Source organism: Nelumbo nucifera, chromosome 3, assembly GCF_055504915.1.
Source record: "Nelumbo nucifera cultivar China Antique chromosome 3, China Antique-T2T, whole genome shotgun sequence".
Lineage (NCBI taxonomy): Eukaryota > Viridiplantae > Streptophyta > Magnoliopsida > Proteales > Nelumbonaceae > Nelumbo > Nelumbo nucifera.
The window spans coordinates 38166898-38191287 of record NC_142651.1 but is presented as its reverse complement, the minus strand read 5'-3'; the positions used below and the strand labels follow the sequence as shown (position 1 = coordinate 38191287).

Sequence of the window (24390 nt, the reverse complement as noted above, 5' to 3'; positions counted from 1 at the left end):
AGGGTTAGCTCAGTTGGCATGTTACGATAGCTACCAGCCTACCACTGACTTTGGAGAAGGGTTATTATTAGTGTGACGCTGTACTATTCCAAAAGAGGAAAAATGAATTACGGGATTCAGGCGTACGATTGAATACCAAAAAAAAAAAAAAAAAACAGAATTCAATACCTCGGCTAGAACCGCAAGAGTTTAGTCGCAAGTTACAAAATTATCAAATCAATGTCATATCTTCAAATTTAATACATTGACTAGAAGCCTAGAACCAATTGCAAATTTTCCGATGATTTATGCCAATAAAATAAACCAGACTAAGAAATTACCACTCCCTCTCTACACTAGAATGAACATGGGATATCACTTTGCATAAAGCCACTCGTACATCATAATATACCATTCTGTGATCCCGTGTAAGAAATTGCACAAGGCAAAAAATCAACTCGAACCAGATCAATCCCAGCGCATTTTGATGATGGTATGCAGTATGCTTCCATACAGAAGGGATTTGCAGCATTAGTATGGCAAAACACTGCATGCCATAGAGACAAATAACTCCGTAGTTGTTTTTATTTTAATCAATAAACACGATGATAGGCTAGATAATCTCAAAATTTCCAAATATTTCAAAGAATGAACCCAAGTGTATCAATGCTGTGTGATGGAAAAAAGAGAGTTCATGAAGTTGAACTAATCAACTAATAAAGAACTCTTATGCGAACATAAATATTCAACCGCTAAGTAGAAAATGTAAAACGCCAAGGTATTTAATCCCTGGAGAAGAAATCATAGTACTTCTTTGGCCCCAAAGCCAAGAAAACTGCAGATTGTACACCATGCTAGCAGTTAAAACTGAAAACCATGACCCGGTGGCGAGACCTATTTGGACCCAGCAACCAATACCTGATATATGTAGAAGAAACTCATGCAACACAGGAATGAAGAAGCTAGTCCAGAAACCCAGTTCAGATGCCATCGGAAGAAAACCATGCATTGATAAATTAGCTGATGGTGACAACTCTCTTCATTGACTAAAACTTCAAAGCAGCTCTTGCCATAGCTAAAGCACCCTCATAACTCTGATTTCCACCAATAAACCCACTCATATGGACAAAAACACAACCAGGAATTCCCGACTCCTTTGATAGCTCATCATCTCTCAAGCCCCTCCATGGAGAAGGCAATGGCTTGCGGCTCTCAAATTTATCAGGAGATATTGCCACTGCCTGCACTCGCCAATTTTTGCTTCTATCATCCTACAGATCACAATGAAAGAATTTTTTTTATTAGACCAGAATGAAAGAATTATACTGGTCATCTTACAAAACAAAATTTACAAATTTGAAGAATAGGCAAACCCAAAAATACCACCCTCCCCCCAAAGCAAAAAAATATGGAGTCACAACAATAAATTTTCCATGGAACATTTAGACTCCCATGAGAAATACATTTGCATTTGGTTAAATTAATTAATATGATGCATGCACAATACTAAATTAAATTATGCTGGAAGGTGGCTAAAGTACCTGATAAAGAACATATTTAATCAGAGGATCAATCTTCATCTCCTCCTCGAGTTCAAATAAGTGAAGCTTCCACTGTAAAACAAACCAACTCAATGAGGATCTGCTAAACTCGAAGAAAACAATTAACTGTAAACGATGAATCACATGACATTAGCGAGAAATATTATCATGTAAAATACAAACATAGGTTTGAAGTAGCATGCTAATAGACATATACAAGAATCAAGAGAAGCAAATTAAACATCAGCAAAAGGATAGAAATGCTAGAAAAATAAAATCTTGCAGAGGGTTCTGAAGTGAAGAATCTAGAAGCTGACTAACAGAGTTTTTTTTTATCAATAACACAATTCATTAATTATCACAATAAAATCACAAAGAGGAAGACAAACTTTCTTATCTTCCAAAATCAGCTTGAGCCCCAAGAAAGGAAACAAGAGAGAAAGAGAAAAAGGGAAAAAAGGAAAATTAAATTACATCTGTGCCCAAAACATTGAAACCCTGTCCACCCCTTGTTTAGCTAACCTATCAGCAAAAGAGTTAGCTGATCTTTTTACCCATCTGATTTTAACTTCCATTTCTTGAACCAGCCATCTGAATTTCCTCCTCACATTGCTTTAACTCCATAAACCACTGTCGTCTTTATTCAACCAACCTACCACCACCTCCAAATCCCCTTCAATTATGAGTTTCCTGATATCCATCTCCCTTGCTTTCTGGACTCCTACCATAACTGCTTGGATCTCAGCTCTAAGAGAATCACCCACTCCAATTGGGCCTGAGAACATGGCAGAAACAACCCCATTCTCATCCCTGAAAATACCCCCCAATCCCTGATGGTCTAGGGTTCCCTCTGCTACTTCCATCAAAGTTTAGTTTTATGAAACCCACAGGTGGGGGAGTCCAACACACACTCATTATTGTTTTAGTCTGGGTACAGCTAGCAATCTCACCCCACTTCCTCAGCATGTCATTCACTATATAATCTGTGAATAGCTCTAAGGATTTCCTCCACTATACAGCCCTTATATGGATCAGAGCCCTCAGACCTTGAGCACTTCTCTCTGCTTCTGAGAAAATCCTGGAGTTTCTTTCTTCCCATAGAGACCAACAGATTGCTGCCCTCGGTCCTCTCCACATAGTCCTTCCCCTTTTCATACACGACTTAAAAAAAGGAGCAAAAAAACTTTGCAAATTTGATGGAGGATTCCAAGTACACCCAAACAAAGAGAAAGCCCACTCCCAAATAGATTTTGCAAATTGGCAAGACACCAGTAGATGAAAACCAGTTTCCCCATCAGCTTTACAAAGAACACACCAATGAGGGGACAAACAAGTATTGGGTCTCTTCTTTTGGAGCAAATCACTAGTGTTGATTCTTTCCAGAAAGGCTTCCCAGCAAAAACTACCAACCCTTAGGAGGAATTGGCCTGCACCAAACCTCATTAACAAGGAGGAGGAGGGGGGGGGGGGGGGGGGGGCTACAGGACTGCTGGACTGGTTTTACACTTAAAGAATGAGGTGCAGGAGAAGGAACCAGTAGGGGTGGGAATCCAGATTCTAGAGTCTCCCTTAGCAGGGTCTAAGAAAACATCATCAATAAGTTGGAGGAGACTCGAAATACTATCAAGGTCTGAATCTCTCACAGCCCTTCTCAGACCCAGATTCCATCCAAACCCAGAATTGGAGGAGGAAGGGGTAATGGAAGAGGAAACTGGCTCTTTTTTTTTTTTGATCAATAACTGTGGATTGAATTAATATTAAAAATATGAGAAAATTACAGGGCAAGGGGGCGAAACAATCTTAGCTCCCAAGAACAACCATTAAACATCAAAAGAACAAAAATTACAAGACAGCCCAGAAAATAGAATGTCTGTTCACCCCTTGTCTAGCTAGATCATTTGCCAAAGAGTTCGCACTTCTTTTTACCCATTTGTATTGGATTTCCATGTCCTTAGTCAGCCACTTGAATTTCCTCTTTTCATTACTGCAATTCCAAAGTCTAAGACTATCCTCTTTCAGCCAGTTTACCACCACTTCAGAATCTCCTTCTATGATCAGCTTGTTAATATGCATATCCTTGATTCTTTGTACCCCTTCAAGAGCTGCAAGAATCTCAGCTCTCAAAGAATCTCCCACCACAACTGGTCCAGAATACATAGCTAACAGCTTCCCTTGTTCATCTCTTATTACTCCTCCTATTCCGGATGGCCCTGGATTGCCCAAGCTGCTGCCATCAAAGTTCAATTTAACAAAGTCATGGGGTGGGGGGATCCAACAAACATTTGAGGCCTTCCTCATTGGAACAAGTTCTGTTATCTCCTTCCACTTTCTTTGCAGCTCATTAGCTGAGAATTCTGCGAACAGAGCCAAGGTTTTCAGCCAGTGTATAACCCTAATGTGGATGACCTCCAGCATTGCTTCCAAACTTCTCTCCTTATCTGTATATATTCGTGAATTTCTCTCCTCCCAAATAGTCCAACAGACTGCAGCCCTCATACACCTCCACATAAACTTGGCCCTTTTTGTTGGCCGAAACGGCATAAATGTGAATAGGCTTTGCACATTCGAAGGGGGGGTCCACCTGCACCCAAACAAAGAAGTACACCACTCCCAAATGATGTTAGTGAACCAACAGGAGATTAGTAAGTGATAACCAAACTCACCATCAGCTTTACAGAGGACACACCAGTGAGGACAAAAACAACTATTGGGTCTTTTTCTTTGAAGTAAATCTGCTGTGTTAACTCTTTCCAGAAAGGCTTCCCAACAGAAACTCCCAACCTTAGGAGGTATAGGATGACACCACACCTCTTTAATAGGGAAAGACAAGCCAGAAGAAGAAAAATGTGTGAGAGCACTAAAGAAAGAGGCACAAGTGAAAGAACTAGAAGGGGTGAGAGTCCAAATTCTACTATCTGCCTTTGTTGGCTCTAGGAACACCCCTTCAAGAATGGATAACAGTGATGAGATACCATCAAGCTCTGTGTCCCTGATATCTCTTCACAGGCCCAAGTTCCAACCGACCCCAGAAATAGAATTAGAAGGAACAATGAATGAAGACACCGGTTCATTTTTAAAAGCGGAAAGGGCAAAAAGGCTTGGGAATTGGTCTTTTAGGGTGGAGTCCCCAATCCAAACATGTTCCCAAAAATTAATGAGATTGCCTGAGTGCAAGTCATACCTAATCCATGGAGAAAACAAAGGTAGAATAGCTTGAATAGCTTTCCAAGGAGATGCTCTTGTACTCCTTGCCAGAATGCCAGAGTCCCATCCATTTGTTGCAACCCCATGAATACTTCCCACTATCTTCACCCAAAGTTTGTCCTTCTCCAATGAGAACCTCCAAAGCCATTTCCCCAGAAGAGCCAAGTTCCTATTCCTTATGTTCCCAATACCCAAACCTCCCTCCCTCTTACTCCTACAAACCATTTCCCACCCCACCCTATGGTCCTTCTCCTCCCCCGTCTCCCAAAGAAAGTCTCTCATTAGTTTTTCTAATCTACTAGCCACCTTAGTCGGAATCTTGAAGATTGACAAAAAGTAAACAGAAAGGTTAGCTAAAGTAGACCTGATTAGAGTGGTTCTCCCTCCAAGAGACAAATAATTTTTCTTCCAAGTTGCTAATTTCTTTTCAAACCTCTCCACAACCGAAACCTAAAACTCACCTTTCTGAGGGTTATCACCCAATGGCAAACCGAGGTAATTAAGGGGCCAATTTGCTATTGCACATTCTAAGATGTCTGTAGCGTCAGAGATCTCCCCCTCGCTTATATTTACCCCAATTATACAACTCTTCTCAAAATTCACCTTAAGGTTTGACATTTGCTCAAAAAGTCGTATAGTGAGCTTCAAATTTCTAATCCTGTTAGGGTCCCTTGCTTCACAAAAGAGTATGGTGTCATCTGCAAATTGCAAATGTGTGAGTGGCACAAGCTCCCTCCTAACTCTCCAGCCTCTCATTAAGCCCCTGGAATCTGCTCTATAAATTAGTCTCTCCAAAACTTCAGCTACCAAAGTAAATAAAAAGGGAGAGAGGGGGTCTCCTTGCCTAATCCCTCTCAAGGCTGGGAAGAAACTGACCACTGTCCCATTTACCAGTATGGAGTAATGGCAGTTCCTGATACAACCCAAGACCCATCTGCACCAATTATCCCCAAAACCAAAATTGGTCATCACCTCCATCAAGAAAGACCAATCCACCAAATCATAAGCCTTTTCCAAATCCAGTTTACAAATCACCCCTTTTTTCTTGGATCTCTTAAACTCCTCCAAGCTCTCATTTGCTACCAGAATCTGATCTGTTATCTGTCTCCCCTTCACAAAAGCTCCTTGATTATCTGCTATAATTGTTGGGAGCACTTTCCTTATTTTGATGGACAACACCTTGGTTATAATCTTATAAAGGTTGTTGACTAGGCTGATCGGTCTGAAATCCTTTGGGTGACATGCATTCCTCTTCTTAGGAACCAGTGCAATAAAAGTGGAACAAAATTCCTTCTTCTTCTTCCACTTGCCACCGCATGAAAAAATTTGGTATTCCTATCCCCCTCCTTCAGCCATTTGCACCTTGATTTTTGTCTCCAACTTATTTCCTCCTGAAGAAGATAATCCTCTAACTGTTTACGCAATTTCCATCTTAGCTCCTTATCTTCTTATGTAAGACAACCCCTTTCTTCCTTGCCATCTAGGTCCTCAATTTGTGCAGTCACTATTTGCTTTCTTTCCTCTAATCTCCCAAACTCTAACAGATTCCACTCCTTGATTTTGCCTTTCAGATACTGGAGCTTCTTATGAAACCTCATTCCACACCATTTCACTGTTGGATTGCTTTCTAGCCACCACTCTTTGACTTTCTTTATGAGCCCCGGGTGTCCTAGCCACATGTTTTCAAACCTAAAGGGAGCAAGACCAGCACTTCTCACTTTCTCCCTACAGATTACAATAGGCCAATGGTCAGAAGTCACCCTTGGATATGCTCTAGAGTTTAGATTCCCCCAATGTTCTTCCCAGTCTTTTTTTTTATAATTAATGTTCTTCCCAGTCTTTTTTTTATAATTAATGTTCTTCCCAGTCATTTGAGAATAGAAATCTATCCAGCTTAGAGCAAATCGTGTTCACTTGGAGATTGGACCAAGTAAAACAGTTGTGTGATAGTGGAATCTCTTTAAGCTCGTAAACATCCACAAATTGATTGAATTTCCTCATACTCAAGGTCGATCTCCACCTTGGACTATTTGCCTCTCCAGACACTCCTTGCCCACCTAATGTCAAAATCTGCTCTCTTGGTCTCCTGCAAAAAATACCACATCCGGGTATGTTTTCTTGATGGCCTCTTTTATTACTGCTCTCTTCCTAGCACTTCCCAAACCTCTAACATTCCAGTTTAAGATCCTCATCTAACTAACTTCTTTCCCCCTTAGACCCTCCTGCCCTCAGTTATTCCTCTTCCTTCTTTCTCCTTTGATCTTCAAACCTCTATCTCCTCCCACCTCCTTTAGCAGCCTTTCAGCCTCACTCACTCTTCTCCTTTTAGATTTTGCTTCTTCTTTCTTTGTTTTCAAAAATACTTTGAGAGCATTTGGATCTTTCAAATTGCACCCCAATTTCTGTACAAAACCCGCCACAGAATCCTCACTGATTACATCTCTTACACCTGACTTTCTACTTCCCTCCCCTGTTTTTGTCTCCCCCCTTCTATCTCCTTCCTCCTCAAAACCCTCTAACCCTTTTGATTGTTTTCCACCACTGCTTCATTTAACAGACACTCTAGGATTTCCAGGATTCTTTTCTTTTTTTCTGTTTCTCCTTCATTCCCTACTTCTCTCTCTTGACCCTCCCTATCGCTTCTATTTTCTCTCACCCCATCCCCTCCTTCAAGGGCTGCAGCCTCTGGGTTGGGATCTGTATTTGGCACAGAAGTCAAAGAGCAACAGTTAGTATCACAAAACAAAAGGACACAGTTACCTGGGTTGTGGTGGGGAAGGAAGCTGGCTCATTTTTCAAAACAGATAGGACATAGAAAGAAGGAAACTAGTCCTTTAGAGGGGCATTCCCCGCCCAAGTTTGTTCCCAAAATTTTACGGAATTACCTGAATTCACATCATACCTGATAAAAGGGGAAAAGGCTGGTAATAGATCATGAGTGGCTTTCCAAGGCGAAGCGCTTGTGGTCCTAACCCGGATTCCAGCATCCCATCCGTTTAGTTCCAGCCCATGTATGCTTACCACTATTTTAGCCCATAATTTCTCCTTCTATAATGGGAATCTCCACAACCATTTCCCTAGAAGAGACAAATTCCTTTCTCTAATGTTCCCAAGCCCTAACCCACCACTGTTTTTACTCTTGGTCACCACCTTCCATCTTACCATATGGTCCCTCTTCTCCTCTCCTGAGTCCCAAAAGAAGTCTCTCTCATCATCTTTTCCAATCTGTTAGCAACCTTTACTAGGATTTTAAACAATGAAAGGAAATAAATGGGTAAATTTACTAGAGTAGCCTTAATCAGTGTCATCCTACCTCCAAGAGAGAGGTAATTCTTTTTTCAAGAAACAAGTCTCTTCTCAAATCTTTCCACCACCGGATTCCAGAAACTCTCCCTCTTTGGATTATCACCCAATGGCAGCCCCAAGTAATTCAATGGCCATCCTGAGACCTCACACCCTAGCACTTCTGCACTCTCCCTAATTTAGTTATATCTACAGTAAAAGGAGAAATAGAAAATGAAAAATGCATACCCAGCTTAAATACAAAAATTAACACAACTATTGCTAAGGAAAATTTCAGATCTAAACGAAAATCAATAAAAAAAAAGCATATTTGTAGTTAGAATTTGCAGCAGAAGGGTGGATTAGACCTAAATAACCATAACATGGAGAGGGAACCAAAACAGGGCTAAGAAAGCAGAATTTCAAGAGATGCAATTTTGAAAATCATCCCCAAAATGCATATCATAGAGATTTACATATATCTAAAATATGTCTCAGATTTTAGAATTTAGATGCATCTTAGGGGAAATAAGAAGACAAAAGTATCTCTGTATGAAGGGTCTATCCCTTTCTAGACAAGATATTTTCATAAGAATTTAAATCCAGCAATAGATTCCTGAGAATGTGGATGGTGTTATTTACACAAGATTTTACCATTCCTATGGAACAACTAGAGCACAAATACCTTTCAGTTCATCCTGAATATGTTTTTGATTAAAGAGTTCTATACTGAGTAGTGACCTAACAAATAGATGGTGAATCTTCCCTTTTATGTTTAGAAATCTATATCTCTGTATGACCATCTTGAAGATGCTCTGGTGCTCAAAATGGGCATTTATCAGTTTATCAATTTTATCTGGAAATTTTTCAAAAGATAACTTCATCTAACTTTAGAAAAAGGCTAGCTGTGGCTGGAATGAAATCTATTATTATAGAATACATACAATTTCTGTAACAAGTTCAAGCTTCACTAAGAGAAATGATATTCTTTCATGAAAAAAGATCCTTCTCAAAAGTTTAAAATACCACCAGCACAAACATGAAACTGAAAATTGTGAGAAGAAAATGAAGTTCTTTCATTAAGAAACTAGCTTTTAACCATATATATGGCAAAATTGTGAAAGTGCTTAGACATATATTTCCTACTTACAGGGCAAAATTTATTCAACACCATGATTTCTCCACTGGAGTCGACATCTCCTCTTGCAGCAAGACACTCAATAACAATAGATCGTGCTGGTAACCATGATTTTACATGAAACCTAACACTCTGAAAATAGAAAACTGTGTTAACTTTATGAGACTTAATTTATAAAAATGCATATATAGAATGTCAGACATATATTGACATGAAGTTACATGTCAAGAACAAGGTTGGATATTCCAGTTTCAAGATTTTGGGGGCTTCCCATGTTTGCTATGTCATATTAGTGTCAAAACACAAACTCATACCCATGCCCATAAATCACAGGTATATACTCTCCCTGAAGTAATCTATAGTTGATGCTTAGATTATACATTGTTATTTGAGGCTAGACTAAAAGGATTAACATCAACGAACCAAGAAGACATTTTGGTACAGAAAAATAAAACGATGAAAATAAGCAACTGTATAAAAAGTAGAGGAAAAACCTCTAAAAATTCACTTCCAGCCAGGTTCATTGCATGCTGGAACGCTTCATTTTCCTTCTCGGCTGACTGGTCAGGATCCATCCAATCCAAATTAAGTCTTCCAACTCTTGAAGACAAGTGTGTATTATTAACATATCTGGGAGGCTGATCTGTGTCATATTGATTAATCCCATTGTCAATAGCATCAATTGCCTGTTATGAAGGAATAAAAATGTCAAATCAATTGGTTCTACATAGTAAAAAGATTATATTCTATCAAATTAGCATCTAAATACCAATGCATAGAAAAGTGTAGTGAGAATGGGCCGAATGGGCCTTAGTGTTCTTTATTTCTTTTAAGTAGTATTTAAAAGTTATGTTTCTTAGTTATGGGCCTTCTTTTATTTTCTTTAATTATTTCTTTAGTGCTGGCCGCCCCATTAAGGGCATCCAAGTAATTGAACTCAGACTTTGAATTATTAATAAAAGTGATAAAAGGGGGCTAGAGAGAGGTCCGAATTCTTCTTTTCTCTCTTCCCTTCTTTTCTTCTTCCACAACCTATTGCTGAAACTTCTTTCTTCTTTCTCTTTCTCTCTTTTCTTCTTTTCTTGCATTATTTGAATTAATGTAGGGTGTAATTTTCAACTTGGTATCAGAGTAGGTTCTCACTTTCAACTTTTTTCTCCTTTCTTTGCCCATACATAGTGTGTATGGAGAACTGATCGGTTAATCAATCAGCTACTTATGCAGCCCAGTTAGGAAGGTTTTTGGAAAGTTTTGTAGAGGTTTTTCATCCTTAGTTGAAGCCCATGGCAGGTTCTTGGAGATTTTTCCCGAAAACCCTAGATAACTAGAGAGACCTTGTTACAGGTCGTAGAGACAGTTTGAACCAGGCGCTTGGGAATTAAATGTAAGCCTTTTGATTTCTATTAGGGGCGGTTTTGGTTGGATTGATTTCTGGAACCTCTAGAAGGGGCAGTTGAAGTTTCTTTCTTTCTCCCCATCCCGCAGGACCCTGTGAAACCCTAATTTTGGGGGGTTGAAAGGTTGTACTTTGCTTAGAACAATAGGAGAGACCAAATATTCTACAGATTCCAGATTTGGACATGGGGGGTCAATGGAGAATCTTGTTGGGGCAGTGACTACTATGAAGCTAGATGGGACCAATTATTTAGCTTAGTCTCAATCTATTAAGATACATGTGTGTAGTAGAGGAAAATGGGGTTATACCATCAGGAGCAAGAAGAAAACGGCGGAGGATGATCCTACCTATGAAAGGTGGATGCAGGAAAACTACACAGTAGTGGGTTGATTAGTGAATTCTAAGCAACCACACATTAGTCAACATTACCTGTGGATGGAAACTGCAAAAGAAGTGTGGGATAGTGTCACAGAGACCTATTCCCAAAAGCTTAATGTTGCTCGGGCCTACAAATTGAAGCATGATGTGAATAATCTTAAAACAGAGGGAGAAGCCCTTAGCAGTCTACTTCTCTATGCGGAAATCTCTTTGGCAAGAGATTGATCTGATGGAGACTGTTGTTTGGGGTTGCAAAAAGGATGCAGAAACGTATAGGAGGTTGGTGGAGAGAAATCAGGTCTTTGAGTTCCTCATTGGACTCAATTTGGAGTATGATATTGTGAGGCAAAATGTTTTAGCAAAGGATGAGGTGACTTTGTCCTAGGCATATGCTATGGTGAGCAGTGAAGAGAGCAAAAGACAATTCATTGTCTGTCTACTTAGTTCAGCCTCCCAGATATGTTAATAATCCTATTGTGACGAACCATTGATGCTGATTAATCCCATATCTAGGAGGCATGTCTTTGTGACGAGCCACTAATGTTGTATTGTGATAACCAAGCTGCTATTAACATTGCTCACAACCCAGTTCAGCATGATAGAACTAAGCACATTTAGATAGATAGACACGATAGGGAGAGAGTGGCTTCAGGAGAGGTGTGCCTACCTTTCATTGCACTAGAAGAGCAGCTAGCAGATTTTCTAACTAAGGGAGTCCCAAAGGCAAAGCTTCAACATTATGAAAGCAAGCTAGGCATGATTGACATCTATGCTCAGCTCCAAGGGGAGTGTAGTGAGAATGGGCGGAATGGGTCTTAGTGTTCTTTATTTCTTTTAAGTATTATTTAAAAGTTATATTTATTAGTTATGGGCCTTCTTTTATTTTCTTTAATTATTTTAGTGTTGGCCGCTCCATTAAGGACATCCAAGTAATTGTACTCAGACTTAAAATTATTAATAAAAGTGATGAAAGAGGGCTAGAGAGAGAGGTTCGAATTCTTCTTTTCTCTCTTCCCTTCTCTTCTTCTACAACCTATTGCTGAAACTTCTTTCTCTTTCTCTCTTTTCTTCTTTTTTTGCATTATTTGAATTACTGTAAGTGTAATTTTCAATTAAAAGCTTAGACATTATGCTTTTGAATGTTGCCACAAATAGGAAAAAGGTCAATAAGAAGAATGAAAATAAATACTAGAACAATACAATAAATAATAAATGCTCCATTTTGTTAGATGGGCTCAATCATCCTTGCATTTTGAGCTGGTTAACATACCCAAGGAAATTTACAGAAAATGATTCTCCTGGAAGGGGATTAACTGGTAATAATTGAATGGATACAAGGAGATTAGATAGGTCCATTACACTTGAGACATTTCATAGAGGAGCTGGATCTTTAGCCAATTGTATGTATGCCTCATTTAGATGAATTCAGAGAGCAACAAACTTGCTCAAGTGGTGATACATATATCCTATACTAGGGTTAATGTCCACCAGGTTAAAGGACAATAGTGATGCTGTATTGGGTATAGTGTTGTTTGAAAGGAGGTAGCATGTTAAAACTAGCCTCAACCCTCAGGACATACAAGGGAATGCTGGTACAACTTTTCATTGCATCTCACTTTTTTGATTGGTAATTAATCAGAATTTATTAATAGTAGACTTTCTGACCACCCCTTATTTGAGATAAAGGGTGGTCCCACCGGTTTGTTTTTTTTATTCACATTTACCGTGTATTTCCAGAAGACATTTCCCCAATATAATTGGCTTCTTTTTTCTTTACATTTCTAAGACACATTCTCACATTTTTTTCTTGCTTAATAAAATTATTATATATTAGGATAAACAAATTTGTGCATTTTAGTGGAGGAAAACTAACCAATTTAACAATCAACATACATATCTGATCAATTAATTTGCATTCTAAACAAGTATTTTATACAACAAGCATAATTATCTGATATCAACTTTCAGCATTCCTTGATGGTTTTGAATCTTCAAAGATACTTCTATTACGTATCCCCACAAGTTGTAACAGATCAACACAATTTAGCAGTGAAAAAAAACTAAATAAACCATAACTCGAAGCCTCAGTTAGTTTGCAGCTCTTAAAAACTGTGCACACATTATGTTTTTTTACATACAATGATGCAAATAACCACCTTACAAGTGCCGCCAAAATAGGTTTTTTTTAATCAGCAGAAAAGGTATTTTATTAAAAATGATGAAAAAATGGAGTTAAAAGTAACATTCAATTAACAGGACTGTCAATACAAGAGCTGGAACATAGAAACCCAAAACAGTTGCTGCCTCAAAGCCCCTTGCTTAGCAAGGGAATTAGCTATCTCATTTGCTGTCCTTCTCACCCAACTGAAGTCAGTATTTAACTCCTTTGCAATACTTTCCACTTCCCTAAAAACATGTCTGAGAGTCCAGGGGATGTGTCTATTGCAGCATGCCCAGGAAATAATTAGTTTTGAGTCCCCTTCCACCTCCACCTGTCTATAGCCCAAGTGTTTTGCTAATCTTAGACCCTGAAGCAAAGCCATCAGTTCAGCTTTCAAAGAGTTTCCCATTCCAATAGGCCCTGAATACAAGGCTAATATCCAGCTTTCCTAGTCCCTGTATACACCTCCTATTCCTACCATGCCCAGATTTCCAAAAAGAGCTTCCATCAAAGTTGAGTTTTACTCTGTTGCCTTCTAGAAGTTTCCGATCCATCTTTATCATATCTTTTACTCTAGAAGATTGTGCCACATCAGTCAAGGCTCTTATTATCACATTTACAGAGAACTTTTGAAAACTTTCCAAGGTTTTTAACCAATATGTAACCCTTATCTTTATGTTGTCTATTACCTTCTCCAATGATCTACTCTTCCCATTGAAAAGTCTTCCATTTCTTTCTTTCTTTCTTTTTTTCTTTTTGATTGGAAACAATAACTTTCATTGAAGATATCAAGTAAACAACATACACTGTCAAACACTCAGAATATGAGTGTTGACTCCAATCAACTTCAAGAATTACAATACAGCCCAATAGAAGTTTTCCCTGAAGGATTGATCAAAAAAAAAAAAAAAAGTTTTCCCTGAAGGTCCCCTGCTTTGCCAAACTATCTGCCACAGAGTTGGCTGACCTCCTTACCCATTTGAAAGTTACTCCAACATCCCTTGCCAAGCAGATTATTTCCCTTATTTGTTGTCTAAAAGTCCATACACCCAACCTTTTTGTCTGCAGACACCCTATTAACAGTTCCCCTCCACCTCAAAGTTCTGAAATCCCCATTGCTCGGAAAATCTCAGGCCTTGTAGGAGAGCCAAAATTTCAGCTCTCAGAGAGTCTTCCATTTCTTTCTTCCCAAACAACTCAAACGATTGCTGTCTTTGCAACCCTCCACAAAATCCTCCCTCTTTTCTTTGGTTGCCTCAAGAAGTTAGAATTGAAAATACCAACTACATCTTGAGGAGGATCTCACCTGCAACCTAAAAGAGAACAGAAATACTTCCAAATGCAATGCACTAAAGAACAGCCTAGTTTCGCCACTAGCCTTGCATAAAAAGTATATATGAGAAGAAAGGCAAGAGTTAGGCCTTCTTCTCTATAGAATATTACAACTATTAATCCTTCCAAGGAAAATTCCCTAGTCGAAAACTTAAATCTTAGGTGGAATAGGCTTACTCCAAATTTCTTTCACCGGGAAGTCAAATCCTGAAGAAATAAGGAGGGTGGGGTTTCTGATAAAAGAGGAGCAAATGAAAAGACCACCAGGAGAGGTTGACCAGATCCTAGTGTCCTCAATATTTTGATTCAAGAACACTATCTCCAAAAGACCAAGGGGGTGTTCTATAGTGTGAATGAGAAATTGGTGGGTGTGGATTGGTCCACACCACGCCCTGTGGCAGGGACCAATCCACACCACACGACAGTCCACAGCTGTTCTGAACTGTGGACAAACTGTGTAGACTGGTCCACACCACACTTTTTTTATTCCATGTATCTCATACACATTTTATGAATGATATACATAGTTAATCATAAATATCTAACTTTCGCATTTTATATGATAAATAGTTTAAAAAATGCATCAATAAATTAATATTAACCAATAAATATTAATTTTTTTATAAAACAATAGTAAAATAATTAAAAAATATTTTAAATATTTTAAAAAATTATTTTATTGATAAAAACATTAAAATTTTATAAAAATTAAAAAATTAAGTAAAATAATTAATATTTTAGATCATACAACCGAAATGCAACTGTAAGAATTTCAGAGATAAAACTGAAGGTGTATCTCTATGTATCTGTAGTCTGTCTTAGATCACACAGCCTCTAACCCCTGCTCCTTAAGCATGGGATCAAAAATAAACCGTGGAGGGGACATATCCACGAGTTTTTCCTGTTGATGATACATTGGGGTGTGGACGGGACCAGTCCACGCTATATTGGGGTGTGGACGGGACCAGTCCACGCTATATTGGGGTGTGGATGGGACCGGCTCCGTCCACACCCAATCGAGCGGGTCTTCATCCCGTGGTTCAGTCTTGTCCACGAGATGAACGCAATGCCGAACATCGCCCAAGTAAGTGAATAAGAGAAGCATATTCACTTTGTCTTAGGCCTCTTCTAAAACCTAGGTCCCATTGAATCTAATGATCTTTGATCTTGTTTGTAGATTATTTACCAAGTTCCTTGCCAACTGCCTTATTTCCCTTGTATGGTTTGGAATCTTCAAAGATGCCCTTTATCAATTGTCCTCCCAAACTTGACCATTTTGGATCATACCCCCCCCCCATCGTTATGCCTTCCATCTTTGTCACCATTCACAAATAGTTAGCACTCCCTTTTGTAACCTAACCTTAGACACTGTTCAGCTTCTCTGACAATGCCACCAACTAATTTTCACTCTTTCTCCCATCCTATTTTCTTGTTATCAGGCTATCATCCTACTTCATTAATTAAACCATTCAATATGATAACCCCAAGAAACAAAGAGTAGAATAGGTTACAGTAGTTTTGGCAAAGACGGTCAATAAATATGCTTTTCTAAGTCCACCCAAATATGATAGATTTAAATTTCATCCCAAAGGGAAAGCCTACTAACTATGCTTAACCAAATTTCATGCATATTGGGATCTGATCCCTGTGCCAAGAGACCAGGCAAAAAAATAAATACATCCAACTAAAGACCCAACTAATCATGCCACTATTTGATGTCAATCTTGTAATACTAAGCAGGAAAGCTGAATTTTAACAACAGCAGACTTGGTGAGGCCTAAAATAATTAATATGATAAACCATTATGGATATCTGGAAAACATGCATAAATAGTATTAAATAAAGAATTAAGATGAAACAAGCTCCTAAATTAAAAGAAAATGGGAAAAGAAATGTATGACATCATCATCATATGAACCTTGTCCCAAATATATGGGGTCAGCTGCATCAAGAGAACAAATGATGGAAGGGCAATTTTACCTACATATATATGTGACAAGTGTCCATGTGGACACTGAAACCTATAATATAAACAGCTATACAGGACAGATATGACCACTATGAACGTGAACCACCTTGATACCATTTGGAGCAGAAATCAAATAGATTAAAAAATAGCATGTATTATTAGAAAAAGTTGTAAGCAAATAAAGTAATACAATACTAAAATTTACGGATAAGACACAAACACCAGATTCAATGATATATGATAATATCACATGGTACATGGATATTCAGAAGATAACAATATATTAACAATAAAAAAATAAAATAGCAGTATATTGACAGAATTGCAGAATTTATCACCTCCATAAAGCTTTTGTAGATAGCCTGAAATAACCGATGCACATCAGGATGTCCTTTATCAAGCTGAAGCTCCTTTGCAATTATCTCCATCCCAAAATGCTGGATAAGAAAAAATCATGTTGGATTTTCTGGAAAAGAAAGACCAATGACATTTTGACTAGACTGAAAGTTAAACATGAAGCACAAACTAGAGTTATGTGTTCAAGTTCCTGAATAGTTGGACATAATGAAGGTTGTTGTGTTAACTTAAGCAGCATAAAAGCTAGGAAACAAATCTACCATGTCAACTTAACCGCATATGAGAGTCCAAGACCATGGGATCCTTTCTCCCCAATAAAATCATGTCTGCCTATGCTTTAGCCTACATCCCTTTTGTACAAAACCACAGGCCACTTAGAATGTGGTCAATCTTATTACAACAATATCCTCAAATAGAATCAATAGAAAGTGATCACATAACAAATTAATTATAAAAACTGACCCAATATTTTCGAAACATTGAAAAACTTAGTTTTTGCCTAACACAGATGAGTGGATCTGGATTGTAATGAGGTACAACCATGTGGAGACATATCCTGATGTAGATGAGGAGGATGCAAAGGTTTCTAACATTAAAGAGCAAACTGATCAAGTTGAAGAGGGTGGTCAAGCTCCATTCTATGCTGTGACTGTGAATTTTCAGCTTCAGGAAAAGGATGAGGGGGAGGAGATAAAGGTGGTGTTGTTCATTCTGAAACCCTAGTCAAGCCCATTGACTTCAATGTTGTGACCACAGAGGTAAGAGGTTCTTCAGAAGGTTGTGAGAATAAGCAAGGAGGGGAAAGAGGGGTGTTAAGTGAACCAGGAAGATTTGGAGAGGATGGGAGGAGGATCAGTACAGCTGGACAAGAAAAGGATGAGAGTTTTGTGAAGGAAGGAGATCTAAATGGTAGGTTTCATGCAAATTCAGAAGGGTTGGGTGTTGGAGTTGAGAGAGGGAGGTCGGTGTGTGTTGTTGGGGATGGGGTTTTAACTGTTGGGAGTCGGAAAGAACCAGAGGGAAGTAAGACTAAGGGTGTAGGAGAAGAAGTCAATTGTCTCAAGGAAGGTATGGCTGAGAAAAGAATTGGGCTTGAAATAAAAGATTGTGGTGAATTTGAGATTGATACACAAAGGGGGTTCAAGACTGCAGAAGGTGTTAGTGATGAAGTAAGAGAGGGCCATGACATGAAATCTGAACGCGAAACTCCGAGTTCAAATATTTATAGAAGAAATAGAAGGTATAGAACTAAGCCAGTTCAAAGTTGCCGAGGTCGGAGATGAAGCAGATGAAGGTTTTGATTCGTATGAGGAAGTTGTAGTTATTGACGAGACTCATGTGATTGAAAGATTAATTGATTTGGAGACAGTGGTGGATACTGAAGAGGAGGTAAGCAAATCTCCGGGTTTGTTTTTCCTTGGGGGGAGGAATTTGCAAGAAAAATAAGTAACTGGAGTAAAAGTATAGTGTGCCTTCTAAGGACAGAAAAATAGATAAACTTGATCCTGTTGTGGCTGGCTTTAATTCAAGTTCTGAAAATGGTCAGGACAGAGTAACTCTTTCAGTGGCAGTGGGGATCCTAATCCTGATGTTGGAGTGTCAGGTGCAGATCAGACCTTTAAGAAGGATTCAATCTTGGAGTTAAAGAGGATCAATGCTAGTTTTAAGGAGTCAAAGATTTCTGAGAAGCTTCCCAATGCTGTTGGGCGTTTCAGAAGTCAGAAAAATAACCGAACTGTTCGGGTTTAGTTTTTGCCTGAAGACTTATTTGGGGTTGGACATATCAAAAAGGTGAAGAAAGTAGGTAAGAAAAATAAAGGGGATCATTTGCAAGATTATGAAGTTGTTGGATAATCAAGTATATAGTTCCTGATTAAGTTTAGTGAGGGTTGTGTGTCAATTTAATGGGATTTTCATGCTTTTATTGGTTGGGTGGTTGTAGTTCTTGTTGATGTTGAAGAGTTTGTTTTCTTTTTTTGGTTGAGGTATTGAGGGTTTGATCAGGGAGTTCTTTGAGAGAAGGGTCGGTTTCTGTTTCTCAAGGTGACTTCTGGTCACCTTTTCTTGCACTCACTTTTTTCTTTAATGCAATTTTTATTTTATTATCAGACAAATATTTCTTTATGCAAGGACCTTGTTAAATTTAAAATATATACATAGGGAACACTAAATAGAGACATAGTTACCAATCAAAAATATATATAAAAAAAAAAAACAGGACAAGATAAAGATATAGAGTTATGAGCTTATATGTCAATCCATTCCATTAACCAACTTGGGGTGCAGAACCTACTAGTAGAAGGAGACTCCAAGGTGGTAGTGGGTTGGCTGCTGAATCCGAACAGTGCTATTTGGGGCTACAGTGATCTCTTGAAAAAAGTAAAATGGATCACAAGGAATATGTCAGTTAACTTCCAGTGGATTAGCAGATCAGAAAATCCGTTCCATTTGTGCCTCCTCCAAGCAGATCAGTTAACTTCCATTTGTACTCATCCTCAAGGGGAGGTAGCATCCCATGCCTCCTCTAAGGCTGTTTGTACTCTTCTTTATTCTCTTTAGTAAAATTACTTACTCATTCATCAAAAAAAAAAAAAACCATTCCATTAACTAATCCTATAAATAAGCATAATGTTATATCCGAGATGTAGGGGGAAGGAGCAGCCCCTAAAGTTTGTTAGCAAGACCAAAAGCCCACTTAAGCGTGTCAAGTGCACCATAATTTCTAGGGTTTTGTTAAAATATTGTAACCAACTTCACTTGAGTTTATTTCTAGTGATTTTTGGCCATAAGTTTAGGTAGGAATGGCAATGCAGCAGATTAATTAGACAACCAACTCTAGCCTAAACTTGATAGGATGGTTTTGGCAGGGAAATGTCAGGGCAGGAACCCCAATCACTACCTTAATTCCTAAATCAGGTACTTTGGTTGAAGCAGGCCCAAACTGACTAGTCTGCTTGGTATAGATTCCCCCTCAGTCGTTATTCTACTCAACAGCATGACAATACAGTCTTTGTCTTATCTCTTGTTCCTCTTTTGTAGCCTTTCTCACTCATTCCAACCCTTCTTTTTGATCAGCACATAACGAAATTTAAAAGAGAATAGTACAACAAGAAATTGTTAGAAATAACACCCAATACAGCAAAGAATCCCACCACCCAACTAACATTGCGCCCAAAACAAATGATGTCTATTCACTCCTTGTTTAGCTAATCCATCTGCCAAACCATTAGCAAACCTCCTAACCCATCTTAACTGAATTTGCATATGTCTTGACAGCATCTTGAACTGTCTGAGTTCATTTCTGAATTGCCATAATACCCCTTCTCTTTTTTTCAGCCAGTCAATGACTACTTTTGAATCTCCTTCTATTATCAATCTTGTAATCCCCATTTCCTTGGCTTTTTGCACCCCAACAATAGCCGCAAGAGAAAAGCGCTCACTTAATCACCCCAATGTTTTAAAAGCGCAAGGCGCAAAAAAAGCGCAAGGGCCAATTTGCTCCCGAGGCACAAGGCGAGGCGCACGCCTTTTTAAGCAAGGCGCAAAATAACCAAAAAAAAACTAAAAATTCAAAACAAATATTTAAGTTTTATTTATTTTTTTCGAAACCAGTTCAGAGGGTTCAGTTTAAGGCCCGGCTACCCTCTGAACCAGTGTCTAACCCGATACAACCCTTGGAGGGGCGCATTGGGAACCCATTAGCACGATATGTATCGGCCAATATGGGCCGATACGTATCGATACTCTGAACCTTGTGTAAAACCCACAATCTCTTATTCTCCTTAATTGCATTGCTTCAAGTAGCTAATGTGATGTAAAACATATTGCATTCTTGATTTTATGAGTCGCCTTTGTACCACGCCCCTCGAGGCAAGCTCAAACAAGTCTATGTTAGGGTCTGAAATCAGAGAATAGTCCAATTTCAGAAAAGTCCTCACGCAATGAGAAACTCTAATTGTAAAAGTCTCCAAAATTACTTGTTTCTTTATCCTCAAAGATTCTTAAGTTCCTTTTCTCCCAAATAGTCCACACGATTGTTGTAGCACACTTCCACAAAATTCTGCCTCTTCTTTTTGTGCATCTTAGGAAGGATGGGCTAAAGAGACTTTCTAAACTAAGAGAAGGGATCCACCTGCAACCAAAGAGAGAGCACAACCATTCCCAAATACAACAAACAAAAGGGCGGGAAATAAAGAAATGGAAAGCATTCTCACCATTCAAATTACACAAAAAATGCATCGATTGGGAGACAAACACCAATTTGGCCTTTTCTTTTCTTTTGCAACAAATCACTCATGTTGACACTCTCATGATAAGCTTCCCAACAGAAGGCACTAATTTTTGGGGGGATAGGGGCACACCAGACTTCTTTAACAGGGAAGGAATGGGATGGGGTAGAGACCACTAGTGAAGAGAAAAAGGATTTGCAAGTGAAAAACCCAGAGGGACTGAGATTCCACATCCATCTATCTTCCCCATACTCATTAAAAACCAATTTGTCCAAGATATTCAAAAGGTTAGACATTGAAGGGATTTTAGGCTCTCTTAGGTTTCTCACGAACCCCCAAGTTCCAACCCTCATTAGGGGAAGAAGAAGACCCAAAGAAATCAGACATAGGATTTTCTTTAAGGCTTGAAAGAGCATGCGCAAATAAGGGAACACCACTTTCAAGGGAAGATCCCCAACCCACACATCTTCGTAGAATTTGATCCTATTACCAAAGGACGAGTCATACCTAATGTGCTCAAGGAATTAAGGAAGAATACAATGCATTCTTTCCACGGTGTAGCATGGTTAGCTCTTTGCAGAATACCGGCATCCTAACTGTTCCTAAAAAGCCCATGAATACTTGACACCACTTTATGCCACAATTTATCATTCTCCAAGGGGAAGCACCACAAACACTTACTTAAAAGAGCAATGTTTTTCTTCCTAATGTTGCCTAGACCCAACCCACCCCTTTCCTTCCTTTTGACCACCTTCTCCCACCTAACCAAATGATCTCTTTTTTTTCCATCTCCTGGCTCCCACTATAAGTCTCTCATCAATTTTTCTATTCTCTTCACAACTACTTGAGGCATCCTAAAGATAGACATAAAATAGACAGGGAGGTTAGCCAAGGTGGATTTGATCAATGTAATTCTTCCCCCTAAAGAGATGTAATTCCTTTTCCAACCTGCAAGCCTTTTCTCAATTCTCTCCACCACAGGGTTCCAAAAGTTGATAGACCTCAGATTGCCACCAAGAGGTAAGCCTAAATATTTTAAAGGCCACACACCTCTCTCACACCCCAGAATCTCTGCAAATGGGCCCAACTCCTCTTCAAAAACATTTATATCCACCACCACATTCTTATTCCAATTGATTTTTAAGTTACACATTCTTTCAAAGAGGCTAACCACTAGCTTCAAGTTTTCAACCCCATTTGTATTTTCCCTATCACAAATGATCAAAATGTCATTTGCAAACTAGAGATGGAAAACCACCACACTATTCCTTCCCACCTCCCAACCTTTAAAGAGATGCAACCCACCATACTATCCATTCCAACCCTTCTCTTTCATGCAAGAGACCTCATTGGTTGCAAGTTGGCAGAAATGGGTTCATAACAACCCAACCCATACAAAACCTGATCCAGTGGTCACCCCTAACCATTCAAGTTTGTGCTTTGGTGTTTCGCCATGATTTCTAGCATGAAGATTTATTCTGATGCCATGTAATACATTTTTCAGGACAGTTATTGTGCTAATTCTTGTAAAAAAATGTAAAATAGGATTGGATCCTTCAACGGTCTTTCATCTTGAATTTGAACCCTAAATTCCCAAATGTGGAACCCCAATTCTTTTCTTAACTTCAGACTTCTGAATTTTATTTCTAATTAATTTCTTAAATTTTGAGCAATTCATACTCAACCTTTCTTATTGTAAATTCCATGAGCTTAATCCTGGTTCTGGCCTACAGCCCCAATGTAACCCCATTGAATCCTAGTCACTAGCCCAATCAACAACTAATAAAATCCCTCAAAACTTTCTAATTTCAAGTTTTCAACACTTAACTGCCATACTGTATACTCTGAAATATAGTAAGTAGGCAACTTTAGGTTTGGCTTTCTTTCACCAATTTAGACCAGGAATTTAGAAATTGGCAAAGCGGAGATGCAAAAGAAATGGCATAGAAATATAGGCTATCAAACCATATATTAATTATTTCAATATTTCCTCTGTCAGGCACTCCGGCATGGTTTGAGCATTGAAGCCCCTGCTGTTCTTAAATTTATTTTGGAATAACTAGAAGGAGCACGCAAACGAGAAGAGCAATAGTATTTAGAGAATATAAATGGTCAAATGACGGCTAATTTATTATCAGGATAAACAAATGTGATGGATAAGAAATCAGGAAAATGAAAAACAAATAAACAATATGCAGAATATGGATTGGAAGGCCAAGAACATCGAGCTAACGAAAAGAAAAAATCTAACTGTTTGCAAACGCCATCCCTTTCCCTGGTTCATATTTAATATGACGAATATGCATTTATGCAATTCCTTTAACTGGATATACTTGAAATGTCGGATTGCCTACCTTGTAGACAAGCCCAGCACTACTGAGCTTGGTAGTGAACCCATGGCCAAAAACTTCACCAAAACCTTTCTGATGGTGATCATAACGATCTCGGTTAGGATCATACACGCCACCAACATCAAGTACGGCATCAAGCGTGTCCAATACCTGCATTATCAAAGCAATTCGACTAAGAAGTGAATACGAGACACGAGCAATACTCTAAAAACTTGAGATATTTATTGGGAAGGAAAAAAAAAGAGCTTTTAGAAAGCACACCTGAGGATCCCTAGTTCGCACTATTTCGGCACCGGAGAATTTCTCGGTGAGGCGCATCATGAAGCAGCCGAGAGCTTCGTCGCAGTGAAAGCTACCGTTGTGAGTACCTACTCGCTTAGGAGGAGGATTAATGGGAGAACCGGTGGTGAAAGCAGAAACCCTAGAACCACCCAGAGTCGCCATGAGAGGAACACTGGTGTATCTCTGAAACAAGAAGACTTTCTGGCTAAAACCTCTAAACGAAAGCATGCCTCGTTTGGATTTAGCCCTTACACTTTCTTATAAAACACAAGGCGAGCCTTTAGGCTTTAGACTCGGAACCGGGTCGTGTCTGCTCGCTGGTCGCTACTGTCTACTCTACGGGCTACTGTGGGTACTTTTGTTTCTATTTATTTTTTAAGGGAAATTGTCTAAAATTTACCATAAGTTTTCAACATTTCTCTTAAATTCACCGCAACTTTTTAAAATGTCTAAAAGTCATTCTGTTGATAAATTTTTATTTTCCAAAACTCAACTTCTGTTAATGCACCGTTGATGTTTTTTTTTTTTTTTTTGCTTTTGTAGTGTTTTGTTATAATTTCCAATGTTTTTTATAATTTCTGTTTTTTCACATATTTCTATTTTCTATAATCTATAAATTTTCCTATATTTTCTATAGTTTTTATAATTTGAAAATATTTTTTTTTATTTTGTTTGCAGTTTTTATAATTTCTATATTTTTATGTATTTTATATTTGAAAATATTTTTTTGAACTTTTTCCTTTTTTCATGTCTAAATATCAAAATGGTAATATATTAACACCAGTTAATTT

At 38.5% G+C, this 24390-nt stretch overlaps 1 protein-coding gene across 1 annotated transcript; it reads right to left on the bottom strand.

Moving 5' to 3' along the window:
• Positions 1-590: 590 nt before the first annotated feature.
• LOC104594040 (Metal-dependent protein hydrolase) lies at positions 591-23849 on the bottom strand. The gene is made up of 7 exons (XM_010254159.3): positions 23579-23849; positions 23321-23467; positions 16719-16817; positions 9639-9830; positions 9157-9276; positions 1521-1592; positions 591-1250 (listed from the first exon to the last, which is right to left on the bottom strand). The coding sequence occupies exons 1-7, from the start codon at positions 23825-23827 to the stop codon at positions 1026-1028; spliced, it is 1104 nt and encodes a 367-aa protein (XP_010252461.1). The 5' UTR covers positions 23828-23849; the 3' UTR covers positions 591-1025.
• Positions 23850-24390: the final 541 nt, after the last annotated feature.